This window comes from Acanthaster planci, linkage group LG02 (genome assembly GCF_054643075.1).
Source record: "Acanthaster planci isolate LZ-2023a linkage group LG02, COTS_SCS, whole genome shotgun sequence".
Lineage (NCBI taxonomy): Eukaryota > Metazoa > Echinodermata > Asteroidea > Valvatida > Acanthasteridae > Acanthaster > Acanthaster planci.
In genome coordinates, this window is record NC_141778.1 from 16,714,428 (window position 1) to 16,729,251 (window position 14,824).

General features: G+C 43.0%; 1 protein-coding gene across 1 annotated transcript; it reads left to right on the top strand.

Annotated features, from left to right (window-relative positions):
* The first annotated feature begins 6,248 nt into the window (after positions 1-6,248).
* On the top strand, positions 6,249-13,741 carry LOC110984436 (uncharacterized). Its single transcript, XM_022244642.2, has 2 exons — positions 6,249-11,267; positions 12,299-13,741. Exons 1-2 carry the CDS (start codon positions 10,434-10,436, stop codon positions 12,836-12,838), a joined length of 1,374 nt encoding a protein of 457 aa, XP_022100334.2. The 5' UTR covers positions 6,249-10,433; the 3' UTR covers positions 12,839-13,741.
* Positions 13,742-14,824: the final 1,083 nt, after the last annotated feature.

The window sequence follows — 14,824 nt, forward strand, 5'->3', positions numbered from 1 at the left end:
CATTTTCCTTTTAATTTTTGGGGGGTTGACCAATGAATTTTTGAGAAATTTTCACCAGAAGCAGACCACCTCTAAAATGCAGAAAATGTCCCTGTCCAGAAAAGTAGCCATTTTGAAAAACTATCCCTCGGCAAAATGGCTCAAATAGTGCCACTAAGTTCAAACCCGATTGCATCCAAATTGCTCAGAATTGGAAGCCCTGAGTCCTGCCCAGAGGTCCAGTCTCATATTTCTTCAGTTCCTCAGTTCCATGGCTCTCAGGAACCTCTAATATAGAATATTTTGAGTCTATAACTTTTATTAATGAGCTTGGCGGGCATATTTCTGTCCCAAATACGAGGGTGCACCCATAGAAAACAGTGCAAAGTCGGACCGAAATAGCGCCGCCTGTTGACTCTTGGGAAGAGGTTGGCCTCTTTTTTTTCGCCGGAAATTCAAAATTATGGCCAGAAGATCACTTTTCGTTTTAATTTCATGGGGTGAGCTACGAAAATACTTTTTAATTTGCCTTTGAACGAAGATACCCCCAAAATAGCAGTAAAACTAAGCGCTCATTTCTGAATGTAGCCGCCCGCTCAGTATTCGAAATCGGTCCGCAATTTGGGGCTTTTAGTGTAAGAAATACCCCGAACTGGAAACTATCAGTCCAAAATTCGGGACTGATAGAATTATTTCTATGATGCCTCCTGATTATGGCCCGTCTCATTGTAAAAATCCCGTGGGATCACAAATATTAATGAAGGCTTGCGCACAGAAATACAACCATATTTTGGTCGAATGTACCCTGAAAAGGGAACAGTATGTCTTCTCCCACCAAGGTCTCAAAGTCTCCAGTGGAATGATACGGATAACAACTCAAAAGCATAAAGATTACAAACTACATAATATTAACCGCAGTATACTGAGCACTATACAAGGACTGCAAACGACACAACATGAGAGGGCACCCTCTTGTGGCTCATTAAAGATAGTTAATATTTTACACGAGATTTATTTTCCATAATTTCACAAAAGCAGATAAAAGCCACTTGTTAGACAGAAATTATTGACTTTATCATCCCAGAAGTTATGGAAATGACAAAAATCAACATAATAAGTTTCCTCTCTATTTGACTTTGATTTAATTTAACATGCATACACTCCAGAGATGTTATGTTGTACAAATGATGAGACCAACAAGATATCTAGATGACATCGTGAAAATTCTGTAATGTCAGTTACTATCTCGCCGCAGCGAGATAGTAACTCGATTTTTTTTTGGGGGGGGGGGTAAGTGGCCCTTATAAGCCTCTCCCTTTGGAAAGAGGCACGTGTCTATTCGCTCGCTCGATCGGCTGGTTTCTACCGCAAGGCATTTAGACATTAAGCAAAGCAGCAGGAACAGCTCACGGATCGAGGGGGTGGAGGGGGAGTGGTTTTGCGTTGCTGGCCCTTCTTGTAACCGGAATTTCGCGGTTTATTTTCGTCCGGCCAAAGACAATGCGAGACAATGGAGAAACTGCTATCGCTGCAGTAGCCAACACTCCTGGACGTGTACTGAGGATATCGCAACTGGAGGTGTTATACGTTCCCTTTGGTAGCACGTGACATACCTAGGCCACAAAAGTTCATAGGTGGTCCACGTGTGGGCGCTGTTTTAGAGCTGTTTTCAACATTCTTTCATTTTTTTCATGGTCCTTATGAACCCGGAGTCAAGTGACTATGTTCAGTTGGCGATAACTCATATCAAGATGGCCCTTCTTGACAGCGGAATTTCACTATGACTCCACTCATTCAAGAAAATGTGATAACCCGCTTTCCGTGCACTTCCAATACAGTGGGTGGCACTTCATCCACCTGGCATAATACTGCCTCTCAGATGGACAACTTGCAGTTAATTTTCAAAGATCAAAACGTAGGTAAATGGATTCAGAGCCTGACAAAATATTATGATGGTTAATCTGTTCAGAAAGATCTGCGAATAGTTGGAATACTTTGCAGAACTTAGCAATTATGTGTTGTTGCAGGTCAGATGTAATGGATAAAATGTGGTAAAAACTCCTGTGGTATCAGGCTGGAATTTCAGCTCAGCATTCAGTCATGACATCTTCTTCTTCTTGCTTGTGGTCGTATCTGATCGATCTGTACTATGAGGGGAAATCCGCATCTCTCAACCAAGCCCTGGCGTCAGGTGTTAGGCTGCGGAGAGCGGTCCACCTGCCTTCCAGGCGATGGATATTGCATTGTTCGACCAGATGGTCGGCCGTCTGCACCTCATCACAGTCGCATCTGTCTGTGTCTGAAAAGTTCCATAGATGCATACAGGCTCAGAAGCGCCCAACGCCAGTACGGAGTCGATTCAGGCGGCACCATTCTTTACGCGGAAGGTCACAGCCAAGAGGGTGGGATGACAGAGGCAGCATGTTGGTGAGTCTGCCTAAAGACTGTTGCTCCTCCCACTTGTTAGAGAGCCAAGCTTTCCTGCTGAGGTTCTCAGTCTCTGTGGTGAAGGTTTGAGCAGACGATGAAGGGTTTTCTACTTTTAAGGCGCTGCCTAGGGAGGGCAGCAGGGACCTTGACGTGGAAGGGATGTGATGCTTCCATGTTAACTTTAAAGGTTGCCTGTCTTGTGGCAGCTTCTCTTCTGCGGTGGTGAGGTGCGATGCCTGCTAGTACAGGATGCTGATGAATAGGAGTGGGTTTCAGGCAGCCTGTTCGGAGGGCAGAGTTGAGTTGGGCGTCTACTCTCTTTGTGTGGTAGCTGTGCCCCCAGACGGAGACGCAGTATTTGGCCGGAGCATAGGCAAGGGCAAGCGTGGAGGAGCGGAGGGTAGTGAAATCAGCTCCCAAGACTAGACGCGGCCGCACAGATTACGTAAGAGGCATACTCTTGCAGACACTTTACCAGCAACATTCTGCGTATGGTGGCGGAAGGTGAGCAAACGGTCTAAATTTCACTCTAAGGTATAAGAATGAAAGGTAGGCTTCATGGAGCTTGACTATAAGCTGATGGTCCGCCTCCTTATTATTCAGATGGAACACGGAGCAGGTGGTCTTCTGTGCATTGAATTTCAGACGCCATTGGTGGTACGGTATGCCTGTAAAATCTGCATGTCTTGGCTAAGGACGCTCTCAGCTTCCTTAAGGGAGTTTGAGGTGAAGAGGATGGGTAGGTCATCTGCGTAGGCGTATTTGGAGCTGTGGGTATGGGGCATGTCTGCTATAAAAAGATTGAAGAGTGCGGGAGCGAGAACCGAGCCTTGGGGAACGCCATTCTTAAGGGTTCTGGTTCTGCTTGCCCTTTCATCAATTAGTACTTTGAAGCATCGGTCTGAGATTATTTCTGTGATGACATGGACCATTTGTCTGTTTTGTAGGGCTAGGTGGAGTTTGAGGATAAGGCCAGGGTGCCGGACTGTGTCGTAGGCAGAGGAGAGGTTGATGAAAACGGCCCCGCATTTCTTCTTGTCTTCGAAGGCAGCTTCGATTTGGTCGACTGCTGCAAGTACTTGGTCCTCAGTGCTGCGCCCTTTCCTGAAACCTGCTTGTTCATTCGGCAGAAAGTGCTCGAGGACGGGTTCAATACGATTGAGGATCAGCCGTTCAAACAGTTTCTGGGGCACGGACAAATGTGAGATGGGACGGTAGCTCTTGGGGTGATTGCTTGGATTTTGGGGCTTTAGGATGGCCACGACGTTTGCTCTTTTCCACTGGAGACGGAACTTTGGCCGCGGAAAGACATTGTGACATAAAATGTCTGAGCCAGTCAAGGAGGCGGAGGCCAGCATGGGATAATTGTTCTGGGTGGATGCTATCAGGACCAGGGTCTTTCCCGGACTTGAGCGTGCCTAGGGCTTGCTTCATTTCGAAAGGTGTGAAAGCAGTCGTAAGGCAGCGATCAGCTGATGAGATGTTCCTCGCTTCCTTCAGCTTATTGTTGACGTCACTGGAAAAGTCCTTGTCAGGGGAGGAATATCGCCCGTTGCTGATGAGGGTGTATGCTATCGCACCTGGCGTGACTGGGCAAGGTTTTCTCTTGGTCTTCCTTCCAGTAAGCCTGTTGATCATTTGCCAAGCTTTCCAGCTTGAGTGTGTGAAGTCGATGCTCTCAACAGCTTCCCTCAAGCGTGCTTTACGAATAGCTTCAAGGTGTAGCTTCCGTCAGTTGTAGCCTCTGCGGCGTCTCCCGCGTTTGGTGTGTTCTGAAATGCCTGGTGGGGCCTATCACACTCTTTTTGTACCAGCCAGGGATGTACTTTTTCCGGCATCCGCGTAGGATGGATGCTTTTGATGCTGCACTGACTGCATGGAGGAAAGCAGTGTATGCTTCATTAACGTCACTAGACCACGGGCAGGGAAGATTGGTTGCTAAGGAATCTGTCTGTTCCCTGTAGTTGTTCTAATCAGCCTTACGGAAGTTCCACCTTTTAGCTTGACGTGTGCGTGTTGGGGACACAAGGTGTGTGCCCCTGATTATGATCAGTCTGTGGTGGCTGTGTGGAAAGCGCACCAACACAAATCTTTCATGGATGTCAGCAGAATCGCTCTGCCTCCTTGCCAGGTCTGGGTTGGTAGATGAGTCCCAGCGGCATGTTAATCGTTTGCAGCGGTGCTGTACTCCACTGTATGAGGTTTTCCATAAGCGTTGAAATCCCATGCAGTTGGAAATGGGGGGACAGTCTATTCGTCTACCCACGTAAGCTTGTGTTGAAATAAACATTCCTTTAAACCTTCCATTTAAACGATTCCATCTGAAACAAAAGTGAGGCATGTCTTTTAAAACCTCTTTGTGGCGATCAGATATATGTATAGTTAGGCTTGACCTCCTTATTATGTACCATATATAATCTGATCAACAAGTGAATAATGTAATTTGCTGATGGCACTGATGCTTGACTGCCGCAGTGACCATCAGCTTTATCAGAAAACATGAGTTTCACTGCATTTCTCAAATGTTATTTTGTTACAATCATATAGTGTTTACCAAATTTTGTAATGTCTGAGCCACCTGTCATGAATAGTTGGGTCTTTATTCTTTCCACATCTTTGAATCTTTTCAAGAAAATGGGCTGAAATGGGATGTCAGTTTTCTAGGTACTGTCATTGACAGCCTCAATTAAACCGTTTAGTTAAAACAACGAACTTTTGAAACTATTGCATGAAATAAATAGTGCTTGGCTTTCAAAAAGTTAATTTCTATGAACATGTTGCCTCTGAGGTAGGCCTAGTCCGGGATGATGGGGGCACACATTCTAGTGCGTTTTAAATTACTGAAAGTATATTAATGTTTCTTTGAAAGAAATCAGAAGTCAGTTACTATGCTTTTTTCTCACTGGGCATGAACATTCAAATCAAAGGAAGTCCACAGTCTACTCTACAGGCTAAGTCAGTGATTCCCGTTGCTTTGGCTTCAGAAGTTTTTATTTAATTGATTTATTACAATGTTATCCAAATAATAAAAAAATGATCAATTCGATGGGTTACAATATGCGAAGTAGGGCTTGCATTTAATTTTACACCTGAGTATTTGGCTGACGGCGAGACATTGGTCAGGGACTCAGACACCATCTGCCCTCGGAGGGCAGATCCCTTTAAGTCCCTTCTGAACCGTGAGTTCACAATTTCCGATGAAGCAGTGGCTGAGGTCCCACAGTTTCCAATCACTGAGGAGCCTTAAGTCAACCAAAAGCAGCCAAAGACTCCAAGGCTATTAAGCAGACGTCCAGTGGTAAAGTGGCCGGTGAAGACCACCCTCTGAGGTGTTCAAGTGCGGTGGCGACACCCTCACTGCACGCCTGACCGAGCTGTCCACCAATATCTGGGAAGAAGAGTCTGTTCCCCTGAGCTTCAGAGATGCCACGATAGCACACCTGTACAAGCACAAGGGGAATAGTCACTATTGCAATAATCATCGGGGTACCTCGTTGCTGTCGATAGCAGGTAAGATCCGTCTTCCGAGGCGCGTTGCTGAACATCCACCCTGAGAGCCCGTGCGGGTTTCGTACTTCGCGTGGCACCACAAACATGATGTTCTCCCTAAGGCAAGTTCAGGAGAAGTGCAAGGAACAAAACATGGATCTTTACGCTGTGTTTGTAGATTTCACCAAAGCCTTTGATTCCGTCGCCACGGAAGGGCTATGGAAGATCTTTGCCAAGGTTAGCTGCCTATACAAGATATTGACCATGGACAAGATCATTAACATCATCTGTTCGTTTCATGACGGTATGGTTGGTCGGGTTGTGAAAGAGGGCGCCATGTTCAACCAGTTCCTAGTCAATAATGGCACGAAACAGGGCTGCGTTACGACCCCTCTGCTTTTCAGCATTGTGTTCTACGTCACACTCCATGACACCTTCAAGGACTGTGAAAGAGGAGCGAAGATCCGGTTTCGTTTGGAGAGGAGTGTGTTCAACCTCCACAGGCTGAAGGCCAAGACCAAGACGTTGTGGATGATGTTGCAGGATCTACTCTTCGCCGATGATAGCTCTTTGATCGCTCACTCATAGAAGATGCGCAATTTATTGTGGATCAATTTGCCAGGGCTTCCGTTCGGTACGGTTAACTATCAATATCAAGAAGACGGAAGTGCTTTATTAGCCACGGCCAGGAACATTGCCCACAAACCCCGTCATCACCATTGGCAACAAACCACTCAAAGCCGAGGACAGGTTCTGCTATTTGGGTGCAATTATCTCTCAGAATGTCAAAGTCGACAATGAGATCTCAGCTCGCATCAGCAAAGCTAGTGTCTCCGACTGACGACTTGAACACCGTCATAGTACAAGAAGCGTGGTATCAGACTCAGCACCAAGATCAAAGTCTATCACAGTTTTCCTGGCCACGGACAACTGTGTAATACGGCTGCGAGTCGTGGACAACATATCGACCCCACCTGTGGAAGATCGAACGATGTAACATGCGCTGCCCACAGAAACTGTATAGTGTTACCTGGCAAGGTCAGATTTCCTCTCAGGCTCAATACCGAGAGTAATTAATACACACAATTAGGATCCCCACAGTAATGATTGTGAAGTTTTTAATGACTGCAACTGGAGAGAATAATTTCTCGTTAAAATGTGATGAATAAATATAATTATGGATGATAAAATGATCAGCACGGGAAGACCAAAGTCCTCTTACAGATATCCCCGACAGACCGTTAATAGGTTTATTTTAGAAATACGTTATCTGACCAACGTCGACCAGATCGATTTGATTAGCCAATCACACAGGTCGCCTGGGCAATCGATTCGATCTGACATGCCAGCTGCATGTCGTCCTTTCTGATGTGCCAGTTTCTGATGCGATACATAAATGTGTACTACCAACGTCCTGTCGTTGCGGCAGTGAACACAACAGTTTAACCTGATATAACAAACAGGGAATAAAGCATGCAGACATACCAACTTTCTGAATGTATAAACACATCAGTATCGGAATATAGGTTGTCAATAATTGACCAGGTATCGTCAGCAAATGCTGATCACATCGAAATGCAATAAAATGAGCGTAATTATAGGAGGCATACTGTTCTACAGGGAGTGATTCAACCGTCGACAACATTCAGTGAATGTAGATTGTTGCTAAGAGGAGAGTTCGTTGTACCTATTTAATTAATATAAGTATAGGCCTATGGTGGTACATGAAGCCCGATGTTTCCTCAGTATTATATTGTGGCGGTATGAAGCAAATAGCGCCCCAAGTGACTTTAATAATGAAGTTTTATCCATCCACCACATAACCACAACTTTGTTAAGATTATTTTCCTTAAAAAGAAACTCATAAATTCGATGTCATCCACTCTTGAAGTTCATTAATCGTTTCACTTGTAATCAATCAACTTTTTGCAGATTTCAATTCTAAATATTTCAGTAACTGTTGACTCAGATTTATCCAAGTTATCGCAATCTGCCGTCGTCTGCTGAACCCGAGGTAGAGCGGGTGCACATCAAGGAATGGTGATACCTGCTTGATGTTAGCAAGCCAGGGAGAGGCTCAGAATTTCACCCCTTGCATTGGACTCCTGGACAGTAAGGTTGCTGACCCGGAATTGGCTTTTTCGAGGATCATTGCCTAATGATATCCCAGAGTTGTTTGCATACCATCCATTGAGGATCCTTTGCTAACGACATCTCAGAGTTGTTGCACCCAAGATAAACTGTACTTTATTCAACAATTCAGATTGAGAGACAAGAGAGGACTCTCAGATACGTAACACAAGCACGTGCATTGTTTTAGTTTTTCTGTAAATAATTACTCAAGGACCCTTGCTTTAATATCCTTTTCCAGGACTACTTGTTTGTCCAACCTTAGTTTTTCTAGTTCTTGTTAAAAATATCTTTTCTTGCTTAAAGTACGTTCTTTGTACTTTTGAGTGCCTGCCTATATAAGTATTGCACAAAATAATATAGCAGCTCAAAAATCTAACGTGCCGAAGATGTTCGTCTGTATTCTCCAAATTATATCTTTTAAAGCACCTCTGAAAGCTCACACAAGTATAAACATTAAAGAAAAACCAGTACAAAGTTCATTTGCAACTCACAGGAGAACTCCTAAAGAATTACAGACTCTGGAGATATGATCGCATTTTTGCCACATGGGGACAGTCCTGCAGAAAGAGAAACACTACTACGAGGGAAACCAGGGTTTACGAGGGAAACGATGATTTGCTAACGACGCCATCAGACAAATCTCGTCGAAACAAAAGTTTGTGAATAGAGCAGGCCATGAAGGTTTTGGTGAGAGCAACGAGGAGCACTAACATTTATAATGGACAGCCAGGACACCTTTCTGCGATTGCTGTATGGTACTCCATATCAGCTTGATTTGAATGAAGAACAAAATAAAGAAATTGAAGTGAATCAAAGGGATGATAAGTATTTCACATGATATCATCTGTACTGTCAATTAAAGGAATATGCCACCACCGGTAACAGTCGTGTGGTCAAAGAAAGAATGAAACATATGTAAGGTTGCAGGCCTGTAAATAGGTCCAAAATTACCTGCACGGCCGAATCACGATTTGTCGGCTGTCAAACTCGCTGCTATTAAAACATTTCGTGGCACGTGGACTGAGTGGTTTGTTAAAAAGGTGGAAGAAATCCAGAGGCAGGACTGTCAGGTTGCATTTCTGAGAATATCGGACCAAACGGGGCCCTCCAAATTGCTCTTTTTTGACATGGAGTATATGCATCATTTTCCAAAATGGCGATGGACATCCTCACTGTTTTGAGGGATAATTGTCTCTGGAGAGAAATATCCTCAAATGTCATCGTTTCAGCCACTGAAAATAACTGAAAGGAAAATGAAAGATGAGGAAGTGAGCTTTAATTTGATATGTGTCTTGAACACCTTTGAAACTTGCGAGTATTTTTCCTTATTTTTTGAAGTGGAAGATATTGATCACTGTTAAGTGTGTCAACTTATATGCTGGTCTGGACCCACAACTATCGAGCACTACACACACAATTTCCCCTACATAAATTACATTGCAAAGAAAAGATCGCACGTATAAAGTAACAGTGGATAGATTTAGTGGTAATTTGTAATTGATCTATTTTATCGACATGCTTGGGTACATATATGTATATTGCAATGAAGTCGGTTCCTATTTGATTAAAACTTCGAACTTAGCCCTAATCTAGTTTAGGAAAAGCTGTATTTTTGTATACTGTACCCATAAATATAAAAAAGCCCTCTATCGTCCCCGTTTTATCTGTCTGCTAAAACTATGTTACCTCTAGTTTGTGAATGTATCTCACTGAAAATAGATCCTCGATGTAAAAAAGCCCCGTAGTGCCATCCAGTATGTATTTTCAAAATTTGGAGTACATTTTTTCGAGCTCGTTTCTATGAAGTATATTTTTTCAACTTTGTGACGAGAGTTAGTTGGGTCGAGAAACATATTTTCCACTTCCTTTCTGTATATCTATGAATAGAAAGGTTACTTGTATCTATTTGGAAAGAGATGCATTTTTCAAGTTTTTTGGGGGAAGGTTTTTAGTTCGTTTTCATGAGTTAGATTTTTGTGGAAGTTTATTTTTGTGAAATTAATCCCAGCCTGAAAATATGCTTCTTGAAATAAGCTTGAAAAATGTATATCTTATAATAAACAAACCTCCTTAAAAATATAGGCCTTCCTGTTTAAACAATTTCTCCTAAAAACGGACTTCGAGAAAGTATACCTCACTTTTCGAAAATATGTACTTCGTGGCATACAAGGCTTTCCGTACAAATGCAATTATTGCAAATGACGAAATATACATCCATTGTTATCGATCTCGTAATGCTCGCAGCTAATCTGCAATGCTAATTACTATGTGTGGTGATGCTGGGTCAGCGTCAACTCTGCTGATACTAGGAACATCACTATGGCAAGGACCTCTGTATTCAGGAAAATTTCTTTCGTCGCTTTGCTCATATTGTCAGCCTTTACATCAGCCTAAACATCACTATGGCACGGGCATCTGTATTCAGGAAAATTTCTTTCGCCGCTTTGCTCCTATTGTCAGGCTTTATCTTGGGATGGTACGCACGGGATACCCAGTCCTACGCTCCCTCTCAACGTCGGTCCTTAGTTCAGTTAATGTCAAGTCCACGCTATCGTCCTATGGCTCTCGGTCAGTCGTCCCAAGATCGGTTAATGCCAAGTGCCCGGTATCGTCCTATGGCTCTCACTGGGAGTGGACAGGGTGCCGTTCTGAATTTCACTAAAGGCAAGACTCTGACACTGACGATCCGCATGGCAGCTATTCCCGAACTTGTCAATCTCCTTTATTGCGTACTGCTGCGATCTGCTGCCTTGTTCTGGTCTCCAAGGTATGGCCCCATCAGTTTAATACTGGACGCAGAGTCGGAGAGGGACCATCAACTGGCAGCTAAGCTCCGCAGGCACGAACAAGCACTCGGCATGCAGTTCGATATCTCGTACGAGCCATTACCAGCAAATGCAGATACGATCTTTCACAGCACGATGAGGTCCATGGGGTATTGCCGGCAACTCTGGAGCAGCTTCTTCACGGATATGTACGTCAGCGCTGACGTCGTTGCCTGGGTCGATACGGATAACATGTTCTTCACGCCTGTAACCCCTGAGAACATCTTCAATGGCGGTAGAATACGAATCCTCGGGGTGCCCCTTGTTGGGGATGGATGGGAAAGATTCATCCGTGATTCTATAAAAATTGCAATCGGCAAGAAAATGATTGCACGCTTCCCCAACTTTCCGATCTACCTCTGGAGAGATACGATTACAAATTGCAGGAATCACATACTGAAAACCCTAAAAGTAAGATAAGATATTTTCCGTCTCTCTTATTTTAAACAATATGTTTGTGATGTTAATCCACATGTATGCCTAACTGTGGCCTTCTACAGGTTGGGAAGAAATTGTACAGACTGCCTTACTATTTGGACTACATCGATGGCTAAATGACCTCGATGTCAAATCGTGTCACAGTCACTTTACCTTAAATGACGCCAGGAGAGGATGAGGCTTAGAAAAACGAACTAATTATTACCAACTGTCCTTTATTTCAAGAAATATGAGAACGTAAACAAATATTTTGATGGGAAATGTTCTTGCTTATGATGTGTTTTTGAATTAGTGACACGAAATAGTGATTTATGCCCAGGCGTTTTCTAACACCTTTCCCGAGTGCAAACCATTTTGAAATAGAGCATAATTGTTTGTGAACAGCTGACATTTATTGATTTACAACACGGCATGTGCATGTGAAAGACCTCCTGCCATGGGTGCTTGCTCAAAGCAAGGCCCATATGTGCGCGTTTGATTAGGTACCACGTGATATTTGGTGTGTGTTTCGGGCGTCGACCATAGGCACCCAAAATCTCTGGGCATGAGCCACATACGATGGAGGCAGGGAAGTAACAGCTAAACTGACCACATTAATAGAGTATTACATGTTTCACATGAATCACCCCCGACCCCACCTTCAGCTGATGATTACAAAAAAAATTAAAACGTGACGAATTTTCTGGATTCCCAAACGACCAAAATTTTTGCACTATCAATTAAAAAGGGAAGACAGTTTTTAAAAGCCATTAATATACCATTCTGGTGTAAGATTCTGCATGAATTTGATGCACATTACAGATGTACATGTACATCTTTATCACAAACATCGCCCCGTATACAGTGCATGTACTGTAGCCCCCAAATTTCCACGGCCAGGCAAGACATGCTCCAACCTTTCCACAGGCCTCATCCCCTCGACGTTCTAGCACATATTGCAATGTAACGTAAAATTTGGGATTTCTGTAAAAACTTGAGTGATGTACTTTCCCCCTTTCCTGCAGGTTTTTCGCTTCGAAGATGCTTTTATCAAAATCTATCCAAAAGGCAAAGGAATCTGCCCAAGTGACCTCATTTTGACCTACGCTTACTACTTCGAGCATGACCGCTACTCTTGGCACATAGATGTCGAAAAGAAATCCCTGGCAAAATACAACCAACGCCGAGTGCCTGCTGGATTCGAAATCAGAAGGAATGAAACAGAACCTGGATTTCTACAAGTCACAACACACAAGTCATACATTTTCATGTTTCGAGGCTTCTGCATCGCAAAGCGGTACGTGGGCACACTTCCTGCTAACTGCAAGATGTACGAAAACACTACCAACTTCCAACACTTCAACGCCATTCACGACCACCTCAAGACATGGTGTGCTCCCGGCAGAGGACGGGCAAAGTGTGCCCAACTTATTGAATCACACTATCAGAACTTCGCCAGGTATTACCGATCAGGAATGATGGACCTGGACCTTCAACGTGTGTATGCTGTAGAAGAAGCAGCGAAGAGGGAGAATATCTCGTGCCCGACAGTTTTTAGATTCTGATAAGCTATTTCTGGTCTTGCTAATTTGATGACTGGATATTAGGGTAAGAGGGGAAAGTTTTTTTTTGCGAAGTTAAATTTGTTAATTATCGATTCGAAAAAACCTTCAAAGTATACTGAAGTTGTGTCCCAGTTAACTTTATTTTCTACTTTTGTTTGATTACTTCAAAGAGTATTTTACTGCCTTTTTTGTTTGTATGCTAATGAGTATTTCCGTATTTATGAGCAAAACTGTGATGTTATCCGGAGAAGAACAGAGCCTTCATATTACAACAGTTTGTACACTAAAAGTCCTGCAGTTTTTTACATTTGGCGGACTTAATTTTCTCTTCGTTGCTAATTCATGGTTGTTCTCAGAAATGTGTAAGTTAATTCTGGGTTCGAAATTTGGACAGAAAAACCTATGCACTGAAGTATGTCTTCTCTGAATGTCATCAAATCAACAGCACCCTTTCAGTTGTCAAGGAAAGTATGGATTTCAGAAGTTCTAAAAAAAATGATTTTTTTCCAAAAATTAAAAAAAATGCACTTTTCCCTGGACTTGTCCAAATATGAATATAAAACAGTCTCCAAAAATGAAGAAGCAAACAAAGGTGCAAAAAACGTAGGCTACATTCTAACTTTACTAAGATACAGGTCATAAAAGACTTTTACTATTTTATTTTTTAGTTCAATGTTTGTTTGGATTTCGCTTTTCATTTAGATAATAGGGCTCAGCCTTACCAGCTCTGTAAAGTCTTTCTCCCCTTTCCTTCCCCACAATAATTCTGGAAGCCATTTTTAAAACATGGTACAACCCATGAACTTGAATATTGTTCGGCAGAGCGATGTTCGCTTGTACTATGAACGCCCTATATAATCCATAGATCTTACGCAAGATTAAACTACAAATCCTTCAATTTAAGCGTTGAAAATGCCGCGCTGTTTTTCTCAATTTTTCACAAAGAAGTTTACTCAATCATGAAACAGGTGAATTGAATGTAAGTTGCAGTGAATATTACACACCGTAATCAGCCAATCTTGTGAAATTAATATAAAAAAACAATGGTGTACACCACCTTTAAGCGTGCGATCGTTTTCAAATGCATCCTTCGGAATCCGGTGGACTGCATACAATGACATTTGGTTTTAGAATGCTGGGAACAAAAGGAGATGTTACATTTCAACAAAGCTTGGTTTCCAAAGAGAAAGAAAACAAAAGAAATTACATTTTGGGCGCGAATTCCCATTCAGATGAAGGGTAGATTGGTTTTAACCCCTTCTTACAGTTTCAAAAGTACCAAACAGAAGCAAGTAGACTTTAAGGTTACACTGCACTGCAAAATTGCCTTCTGGTTTCACATTTTTATTCAAAGAAAATGTTCCAACAGAAATGGCCCAGGCAAAGCAAAGGGACATCCAGGGTGCTAAACCTAATTAAGAGATAAACTAGACGGCTTCCAACAAACTTATACAAAACAACTTACAAATTATACATGATTGGTAGCAAGCCGTCCAGCACAAGGTGTGTCTCCAATAACAGTTGACACAGAAATGCCTCACTCGGAGTGCCCGGAGAAAAGTTGCAATAGCGAGTATGGACTGGAAACCAAATGCACTTCAAGCCTGGGCCAAGCCGGGACTCAAACCCAAGCATCATTGGTGCAAAGCGAAGAAAGAACTGCTACGCTAACCCGCTCCCCTCCTCCAATTGTTCCTGGAGACACAAGGAAACTGTAACAAAAAAAAACATTCTTTTGCAATAGCTAGAGGCGAATGGGGACAAAAGAAAGAATGGGTAGCCAAGACCACTCTGGCACTCCCAGACCCACGCATAGTTAAACTACAAAAGCAACAAAGAGACTATATAAAGAAAGAATGGGTCTGGCCAGAGTGGCAAAGACCACTCTAGCACTCCCAGACCCAAGCCTAGTCAAACTACAAAAGCAACAAAAAGACTATATAAAGAAAGAATAGGTGTGGCCAGAGTGGCCAAGACCACTCTAAC